Source organism: Battus philenor, unplaced genomic scaffold (assembly GCF_028537555.1).
Source record: "Battus philenor isolate CCGP_79_NKW_IND1 unplaced genomic scaffold, ilBatPhil1.0.hap1 SCAF_19, whole genome shotgun sequence".
NCBI classification, from domain to species: Eukaryota; Metazoa; Arthropoda; class Insecta; order Lepidoptera; family Papilionidae; genus Battus; species Battus philenor.
Window position 1 is genome coordinate 6,272,742 of NW_027181681.1, and position 10,858 is coordinate 6,283,599.

General features: G+C 30.5%; 2 protein-coding genes across 2 annotated transcripts; both read right to left on the minus strand.

Annotated features, from left to right (window-relative positions):
• Nucleotides 1-3,641: 3,641 nt before the first annotated feature.
• On the minus strand, nucleotides 3,642-4,818 carry LOC137921628 (keratin-associated protein 21-1-like). Its single transcript, XM_068764427.1, has 2 exons — nucleotides 4,755-4,818; nucleotides 3,642-4,550 (listed from the first exon to the last, which is right to left on the minus strand). The coding sequence occupies exons 1-2, from the start codon at nucleotides 4,776-4,778 to the stop codon at nucleotides 4,089-4,091; spliced, it is 486 nt and encodes a 161-aa protein (XP_068620528.1). The 5' UTR covers nucleotides 4,779-4,818; the 3' UTR covers nucleotides 3,642-4,088.
• A 3,245-nt stretch (nucleotides 4,819-8,063) lies between these two features.
• LOC137921597 (neuropeptide-like protein 32) lies at nucleotides 8,064-9,377 on the minus strand. The gene is made up of 2 exons (XM_068764398.1): nucleotides 9,295-9,377; nucleotides 8,064-9,003 (listed from the first exon to the last, which is right to left on the minus strand). The coding sequence occupies exons 1-2, from the start codon at nucleotides 9,301-9,303 to the stop codon at nucleotides 8,743-8,745; spliced, it is 270 nt and encodes an 89-aa protein (XP_068620499.1). The 5' UTR covers nucleotides 9,304-9,377; the 3' UTR covers nucleotides 8,064-8,742.
• Nucleotides 9,378-10,858: the final 1,481 nt, after the last annotated feature.

Genomic DNA, 10,858 nt, shown 5'->3' on the forward strand with positions numbered 1-10,858 from the left:
TTATTAGACTAATTATCGCTTCTGTTCCACCGCGTCATTTTGGTAAGGTACAGGGTTTAGGAAAAGCCCAATTTTTGGTTTCAATTTCTAATTAAGATATATTAATTATCAGTCTATTATTGCACAACGACATTTTAAACGTAATAATATATCAATTTAAAAATATTCTGTGGAATGGCCGAAAAAAAATCAGATAGAATACTGCTATATTTAATAACGATATGAATCATTATATTACTATTATTTTAATATAATAGAGAATTAGTATATTAGTAACCGGAAAGAAAATACGTTCACAATTTTAACTATGATCGATACTGTCATAACAATTAGATGTCTGCCAAGAATACTTATATGTCTAGATGTGGACTTTTAGATGCATAATTTAATAATACACAATAAGTTTTATTTCCAGTAATTTTGACATTGTGGCTTGTAATATAATGTGCATGACAAAGACAAAACTACTTTGTATTGTACAATAAAATCGTGTTTCTTTGGTAGTACTTTGGAGTACTTACTTACTTAGTAAATTTAGTTACTAGTTGACAAATCAGTATACTTCTTTAATAATTTCTTGGTGAAATTAAAAACGGTTGATGACGATGTCTTCAATCATGATCTTGTGCTACTTTAATGAACTAAAATTCCAAAATCGCAAAGTATAAGTATGTTGTGTTTAATAAAAAAATTCCTATTTTTGTTTATTGTTTGCAACAAGTATTTTTTTCGATATAACATGTACTCTTGCTAGTTGCTCTAGAGAGAATGTGCAGAATGAACAATCACAATGGAATGTTTTAAATGTATACTTAAACAAATTTCTCATTTACGCCTCAAGGATTACGACCAGGCAACAAACTTCCTAGAATAAATATAAATGTTGAGTAATATATTCGCGAAAGGAATGTTCGTACAGTATGTAACGTGAGATAAAAGAAGGACGCAATTATTAACTTTAAAAGATTAGAATTAGTACTGCGTAATAAAAATGGTGATAGATATGATGATTGTATTAGTAGGCTGTTTTTGTTTTTTTTAATGTTTAAAAAGTTAAAGTTGGTTGGAAATGTCACTGTCGAATGAAGAATATGGTCATTACTCGTGTTTGTAATGATAGTTGTGACGTATATATCTGCCGTATTATAAATGATATTGATTTGATTATGCCGTGTATCATAAATAATTTATAAAGCGGCAGATACAGATAGGTGAATAAACCGTCCGATTTCCAGCAGTCATCCGTGAATCGGGGAATAACAACAGTAATGTGAAACTGGTTTTGTCTACGCAGCTCGGATAGTTTATCTCTTAATGGATGTTATGAAACGTACTCTTATTTTTTGTTTTCGTTGAATTTATTCATTCTGATTTATACGGCTAAAGTATATTATATAAATTTATGTATTTTGTTGATTTCTTACGCCGGTTTCATATTTGTTACCAGCTTAGCAATTTTTAAGTACGAAATACTGCCCAGCACCGTGAGTCCGTCATTTTGAATGATACCATTACATTTATTTTTCTAGTAATAGGTTTCTTCCTACAGCGACCGTCCTGCAGTACTATTTCCGTAACTATTTGCGTTGTCAAATGTTAATGAAATAGATTTGCAATATTTAAGCGTGCAGGGGATGTAGGTGGTAAAATGTTTAGGCTATTTTTCGAAATAGTTTATTACCATTAAGTTTAGCTTAATATAAGAAAATTAAATTTTTATTTCTGTCATACCCAGCTATATCCAAAGTTGTGACAATAGGTTTTTACAACAAGTACAACCTTAGTACTCGAAAAATAAACACGTGCTCAAAAATTAACACTTGGACTTACACGTCTTTTTAAGACCTTACACGTTACTTTTGGGGCTTTTATATAATGACATTAGTGCATTCAGTTTTTCAGGAAGGTTGCTGCTTTCACTTTTGGTACATAAATAACTAGTGGATCCTACATCAGCGAGCTCTGTGTTCTCGTCGTTCGTCGTATCAGCCCATAGACGCCCACTGCAAGGCATAGGCCTCCCCCAAACATATCTATGGGGTAATATACTCTAATTGCCACGCTTGGCAAGCGGGTTGGCAAACGCAATGTTCTATTATAGTACATAGATTATGCTGCTGCCCAGTCTCTAGATTTATTTTGTGAGCACTGCCAATCCTTTACAAATATTGCACAAAGTGTGAGCTATGTAATATTGTATCGCGGGAATCGAACCCGCGGCCAACGATCGCAAGTTACAGTCCTCTTCCGCTGGGCTGCCATAACTCTGCTGTAAGAACCCGAAGGCTAGCTGCACAAATATCAACCTTATGATTTGTTATTAAGCGGATTTAAATGTTTGGATTTGGATAAATCTTTGTATAGGTATAAACCCTTTGAAAAGAAAACATTCACCGTTTAGCACATTTGTCAGTATTAAGTTTTAAAGCTTTAACACCCATATTCAGTCACAGCGTATAAAGTTTTTTCGATGAAACTTGTTACAATAATTATGTTTTTCTTTCGGAATGCGACAAGCCAATATATTCTGTTAGTAAAACATTTAGTGAGACATATATCAAATAATAATTAATTTTAATACGTAGTATTGCGAATTTTAAATACACTAATTCTTACTATGTTATTATTACGTTGTATGTTATTTACATGCTATATCAATAGAGCCAATCACCCTTTGTAACCAACACAGAAATTTTAGAGAAATAGTAAACAAATAAAATCTGACATAGATGAATATATACAGTCGTATAATTTTGCGTCAAGAATATTACAGTTTCGTGATTAAGTATTAATTTCAAGGATTTCTTTTGTTAGTTTTTATCTGATGTTAATTTTATGTAAAATTAATTTTCTGTTCTGTGTGATCCAAGTATGTATTTTATCCTATAAAATAGACGAGGATAATAATTTTGCAAAATAATTTAAGCTAACTCATGTTAAAGTCTTTTTAAATTTAAAAAGTGTGAAGTGGTTACGTCGGTATAAAAAGTCATGTTTCTCACACTTTCAGAATATAGGTATAAAATGCTTAAACATTTGTTTTTCCTATAATATGGAAACTAATTACATAAATCGAGGCTATTATCAATTTAAGATACAATATACTGTTCGTGTCTTATTTTATTATCATTTAGCGAGCCCCGAGTATGCCCTTAACAGTGAAACGAACACCTGTATCCAAAATATTCACCACGGCTTTAACTATTTATTATTTTTGCCTTGTTCAGGAGTCTTGTATATAGTTCAGAGATAATGTAAGAACTAGTTGTTGTGTGTTATAGTTCATATCAACGTTGTGGCAGTTCATAAATATCAATCGCAGAAAATATTAAAACGTGTTTGAGTTCTTTGAAATCGTCTACACGAGATTTAATAGCGCTGGTCTTGTAAAGGTCATAAACACCGCATTTGAATCATTTTATCAGTGTTAAGAATCACTGTAATTTTGTACGCGCTGCGGTCGACATTATATACAAAACGTGCTTAAAACAAAGCGAGATATTTATATTGTATTTTTTCACTATTATTACTCATTGTTTAATGGCGGACTTTAATACCTTTTTGGCATTCTCCAACCAATTAACAATTTTAATAAAAAATAGTAATGTTTTTTACAATAATCAAAGTGCAATTGAATTAATTCCCAGAGCTTATGACTTGACAAATTATTACTTAATTACTCTCTGTTTTAAAAACTGAATGAAATCCGAACTTTCGGTGTGTACATCTTTATTTATTTCAGTATTAAAGATTAACAAGAGTTTGCGATAAAACTAAATAATTTCAGGTTTTTATTAAACTATATCTGAGTTAGGTCCTTCTTCCAAGTCTCCTATTTTCGGAAACGAAATTGTGATGTGAAAAAGTGTCTCTTGAAAAAATAGATACTGGTTAGCCTCGAGTTTATGTCGTAGATTGTCGAAACAATCATTTGTTTTTTTCTTTTTTCAAAGCTTAAGAAATATCAGTTTAGATGCGTCTCTAGTATTCAATATTACCATGTAGACATTGCTTGGTAATGTTGAATACAATACACAAACGTTCGTATGTATTCAAGTCGCTAATAATACTTATCCACTCCAATATATTTATCCACCCCATCCTCCTCCGTAACCGAAACCTCCCCCAAAACCGTATCCACCGCCATTTCCCCCGCCGTATCCGCCCCCGTAACCACCTCCATAACCATTGCCGTATCCACTGCCGTATCCACTGCCGTATCCACTGCCGTATCCACTTCCGTATCCACTGCCGTATCCACTGCCGTATCCACTGCCATATCCACTGCCATATCCACCGCCATATCCACCGCCATATCCTCCACCGTGTCCACCGCCGTAACCCCCACCGTATCCGCCTCCTAGTCCCCAACCTTGCCCACCATAACTATTTTTATTCCATCCCCTTCCGCGATGATAATGCCATCTTGTTTCTTCTGGTTGTAGAGCTTCTACGTTGTCGACGGCTGGTTTATTAATCTTGTCCACAGTAATCGCTGCTGGCATAGCCCATCCGAAGGTAAAATATACACACAGTGTCCAAAAAATTATCTAAAACAAAATATGATAATTTTAATATATAATACATATATAAATTGATTACTAATTCATAACATATCTGTTAGTATTATTCTTATGTAATTAATAAGTAAAATCCGTAGAAAATTGAGTTATGTAGCAATTAATTTTAAAATTTTCTTATTAATTATTTTGCGTTAATAACATATTTTACAAAATATTTTAACCTTTACTTACAGTCTTCATTTTGGCGGTGTTCATCGAGCAATGGTTGATGTTCTTTTTTTAAAGTCCTTTTAAAGACGCCGAAATCTCGTTTTGCTAGTCCGGTAAAAAAATTAATGTTCATAATTATATCGTACATCAAAACCATGACTAACATAAACCTCTTTGACATGAATATACAAGCATCGGATTTGATATACAATTTTTAATATACGTTACATTTTCCGTATTCTATTATTTAATTATTATTTATTTACGTATTGATACCACTTTTTGATGCTAATTTTATTTTTTTTGAAAATGGACTGCATTGAGATATTATTAACTGTATTTAAATAAGGAATATTTTGGCACTTTTGCTTTAAAGAACATGTCTGAAGTTTTTATGTAAAATGAACAATAGTTTAAACATGATAGCAACAATCATTACTTTTAATCAATCATTAATAGTTTTTAATTAATCATCACCAATATTTTAGATATCGGATGTCTCATAGATTTCGACCAAGATTGACAGGAAGCGGTCTGTATCCAGCGTCTTCCGACGTACTACGCTGTGGGGAGTGGACTTATGCTGTGCACACATCGGCATGGTCGGTGGTCTGGTGTCCAGAACCTTAAGGCTCCAGCGGCCATATATTCTGCGCGATGGTGTCTGCTCACTGCCACTTCAAGTTGCCAATTTGCTTTGCTTTGTTGGTTTTAATTAAAATTTTAAGTAAAAAACAACTAAAAGGACATTTCAATTAGGTACGTAAATTAAAAATATTTAATTTAATATTTATTAATAAACCAACAATTCCTGGCAACAAAATATAATCACTTGTCATAAATCATACATGTTTTACTTGAACTCAATCCCGTAATTATTAATTTAACGCCTCATCGTTTGAAGTAGGTGCGGTTGTTGTTATCAAGTATTTGATGTTTAATAAATAAAGGTTTAATTAAGTTAGATATTTATTTTGTTATCACAAAAAATATAGTTGAAAATAAGTTGAAGGAACAAAATTCACGGTAAAGGTAAAAATCTACAGGGTGATTCGTTGTAGGTGTACGTTTTAAAGGTTTGAATTTACAGCTTATTTGACGTCTATATAACATATGATAAACCCTATCAAAAATCAAAGTTGTCATAAATAAAAAATAACGTAATCACAACTAAAAAACAATCCAAATTCTAATAACTACATAGTTAAAGACTGCAGACCTGCAAACTGTGCAGACTTTGTATTGCGAGATAGGCGTATCGCATTTGAATAGAAAAAATAAATTTAGATAAAACATTTTAGAGTTATCACTTTATACAGAAGAAAACAGTTTAGAATTATCACTTTATACAGAGTGATTGGAAATAGGTGTAAAAGCTTTTTGCTGACAAATGAGCTATACATTCATCCCTTTAGAGCTTGTACATATTTATCCTCTTTCAGGCTTAAGAATTCACTGATTAAAGCAATTTATTTTTAAATTTAATTAAATTGCTTTCTTTTTCATATTTACTTTAATCTGACGAACTTTGCGGTTTTTAAAAACGTGTTTTTTGGTCCGACTGATCCGAATCGTATTCTCAATAATCTTAACAAAAAAAGCAAGTGATATTTTTGTAACATTGTACAAGGACAAGCCGCGTTTCGCGATTTTAAATAACGACCAATTAGTTCTTATTTTAAATAAAATAATACTAATTTTTCCTCATAATTGCGTATGTTTTGGAATATTAGAGTCGTTCTTGTTATATCTTCAATGTAAAATACATAACATTTACAAACGTATCATGCATCATTCTGTTTTACGCAATCCTGTGCATTAAGAAACTAAACTATATAGTAAAAGTAAAAGATAATAAAGAATGTTTGGTCACAAGTAGACTAAGTAACAAAGTAAAATTGTGTATGTTGGTAAAATTACTGCAACAACATTACAACAAGAACTGATGGCAAAGGGATTTTGAATTCAGAAGTTCTGGTACCACGTGAACTTTTAATCGCTTCGTGATTGCATTTTTTTTACATGATTACATTTTACATGGTGATTTTTATAGGTGTAAAAAAAGGCTTTAAGAAAGTGAATACATAGTTTTTCTGTCAATTAACGTATAGTACACATTGTCCGTGGTTTCAGATATAGTAAAATTAATATAAAGAATTAGATTCAAATTACAATTCAAAATATCTTTAATCAAGTAGGTATTTACTAGCGCTTTTGAATTCGCAATTATTTTAACATTATAAGTATTAAGCGCCGGCTTGGAAACCTAATCTGCTGCGAAGTGCCGGCCAGGACAAACAGTTGTTCTTTTTAAATGAAAATATAAATGTTTGATGCATTATATTGTAAAATCAACATAGTAGAATCAACCATGTAAATGAGCCAAAAAAATAAATTAGTTTTTGATTAACTAAAAACTCTTGAATACTGTGATGAGAATTATCTTATAACTTACTTTTAGATTTAAATTTACGGGATTTTGGTAAGAAGAAACATTGTCGAAATTCTTATTACTATGTATTAAAATGAAGTATTCTTTACTATCTGTCTCAGCAGACAGATAGTAAACAGGCCAGTCGTATTACAATAGGAAGAAATAAATATTTCAGAGAAATCATTGTATAATTAAATAAAAAGCTTTAAAGCTGACGTATGAGTTCACTCTTTAAGAGCTTTTACACATAAAACCAATCAATCTGTATGCAAGACAGATTCAATATATGTATGATCATAATAAATGTATTGCTAGTGATTCCGATATAAACATATTTAGCAATATCACGTGATTTTTAATTTGTTTCCCTTTGCGGTAATTCTTTTATTTTCAAACAAAACCAATAGGGAATTGTGTTATTAGCGTAATTTATAGTAGAAAACAATAAAAACAGTTAAAAATATACAATTTTATCTCAAGATAATATAAGGTAGTAAAAAAAAATTATTTTAATATAGAAGTAAAAAGGGATCTGTGTACTCTGGCATATTAATCCACTAGTTGTATTGTGTTTTAAAAGCACATAAACATTTCATTGTACACTGATGGCATTTCCTGATACGTGAACAAGGATTTTAAACATACTATAACAGTATCACTAACCGATATTGATAAAATTGTTTATAAAACAGCTTGATTTAAGCTACCATTTGTTTAATTTTGATACGATTTATTAATATTACGTATTTTTGTTTTTAGTTTTTATAAAATTTTCCGTATAAAAGGTTTTTCATATTTTTATTATATCTTAATAAGTATTTTTAATTCTAATACAATTGACGTAAACGTGATTAGCTAATTTAATATTATATTGGAATTCAAAGTCGATAAATTTTTCTGTACGACGTTTTGAAAAATACTTTTAAGTCTTTGACTATAAAGATCTTTCTAGAAATTGAAATTTTAATTAAGAAGAAAAGGTTTGTTATGATTAGTCTTTTCTAACAGGTCCTATTGAAAATCTCATTCCTATGTCCAGGAGTAAATGTGCGTCTTCTGATAGAAGGAATGATAAAGACTAATTTGATTATTAATATCGGACTGTGATACAGTGAAGCTCTAGGTAAATACATTCATATAGGATAAATATTGTTACTTAACATAGAGAAAGTTTTTTTGATATGGGAAGAGTAGTAAGCAGTTTGGAATATTTAATTAATTATATTAACGTTAACAAATATTTCTTATACATCATAGTTCTACAATCGTTTACACAACTGTGATGACATGTGACAATTGATACAGTCATCGTATGTATGGTGGACGCAGATGTTTAAGATATAAACGTTTATATTTAATAACTCTTATGTTATTAGACAAAAAGTAAAGTTTGATATGATAATATATATAATATGTATATATATAATATAAATAATGAAAAACATTTGATAACACTATTTCTATTTTATTAGTATTTGTATTAAAATGTAATCACAGGTGATGTAATAATCTCACGTTAATTTTTAACATAATCATTTGAACCGTTTTTAGAAGTAAAAGTTGATTGATTCAATTCTAGCGGCCCCAACCGCCGTAGTGTCCGCCATGTCCCCAACCACCTCCGTATCCCCAACCACCTCCGTATCCAAAACCACCACCGCGTCCCCAACCGCCTCCACGTCCCCAGCCGCCACCATGTCCCCAACCGCGTCCGCCCCATCCTCCCCATCTCGACTCGTCCGCTTGTAATCCTTCCTGTTGTACTGGACCGTCGGGGTGTGGGAGGGCCCAGGCGTAGGATAAATACAGGCACATCATCACGGCAATGTACAGGATCTACAAAATATATATTTTGCTATTAAATGTGCTGTGAAGTTATTGCATCATATTTTGTCATATTAATAAAATTATAGTATAAACTTTAAATTTATTATAGTACATACTCCAAACTTTTTTTTACCAATTGTTCAAAATTTTATTTATTATAATGACAACTCTAGAATAAAAAAATAAATAAATAAATTTTAAACTAGATTTTCTTTAACGATTAGTGTAACAATAAATAAATAAATATAATAACGATTCTCATAAAATTGAGACCTTAATAATGTTAATATGGTGACTTACAGTCTTCATGTTGACAAGTTTTCTTTAACAATGTTTGTGCAGTTCGTTGCTGGAGACCTATATATACTGTTTTGAGATGAGCTCTTCTCCTTCTGACTATGATATAGGAAAATGACCCGTATTGTATCTTTTCGTACTAATATAAGTGTGCTTAATTGTATAACTGTTCAAGATGTCTATTGTACTAGATATGTAGGTAAATATTTTGTCACAACAGTGGTAGATATAATGATCATAAATAACGTTTTAAAATTATTTTAATTTCAGTTTTCTAAAATTTAATTAAGACTTCGTATTTGAAGTCGGTGTTCATATAATAGAATTTCTGTTACAAGAGTAAAATTAAAATTTAAGTTAAATAGTTATGTTTCTTTAAACCTATGAGTTACTTAAATGCCGTAGCAATGTTACGTTACGTTGTTAAAATTGCATTTGCGATAAACTTGAAAAGGTTTTTTTGAACTATGAACCATTTCTTGAATTTTTATACCTATATATAAATTATTCATTTAAGAAATAGTGATAAAAATTTAAGGGTGTTGTAACTAAAGGTTTATGGTACAAAATATTTATTTGTACAATGAAATATGTAAATATAATTATTGTTATTTATATTTTTCCGTTTCGTAAATCTGTTATTGTGTTAGCATTCAAAATCACGTCCGTTTTTAATTTTATTGTTTATCAATAAAATATATCATTAAAACTAAAGTTTTTTGATTAAAAATAATTGATGGCATGTAAATAGTGAAACGGTTCCTTGTTAGGAAAATAAATAATTAAATGATTATATATGACATTGACTGCGGGTTTTATTCATAGTATTATATATGCCTAGACAAATTGTTTACATTAAGATATATCGATGTGTCTATGTATGGGCGTAAACCCATCATTCATATGGACGTACAATAGTTTTATCAGTTGTTCGAAATTTACAAAGAATTACCTAAAATTTTTGCTTAATTATTTTAATATGTATTGTATTTGGTATATTATAATAATAATTAAATAAGATAATGCGCCAATTTACAAACTATTCAAGTAAGTAAACAATAATTTCATAATTTACTCTTTATCATAAAAATATTTTTAACACAATGATATATTCATGATATTAAAGTTATAGGTGAAAAGAAAATCAAAACAAACGTAACGTCTAAGTAGTATTTTGATAATTTACTTATTATTTTACTCTTCACTTTCTTTGCATTGCAAAATTACAAAGTCGTCAAAAAGTATTTCGTCTTATAATAGGGTTATTGGTTATAGATGTAAAAGCTTTACAGGGGTTAATGCATAGTTTATCTTCTACCAATTAATCAATGGTTTGAAAAATAATAAATAACGTATTGATAATATTGTAAGTAAGAAAAGGACCAATATTTAGCCACTTTCGCACATGCAGTGGTAGTCGTGCAATGAAATGCACCGCCCGCCAGCCCGCTGATAAATGCGTATGCGGCAAACAATGAGTGAGCCTCACTCTGTGTTTGGCACTAATCGGTGTAACATAACTCCTGAAGATGCCCCGTGGAGGGGTGAAACACGTGTTGAGTAATTT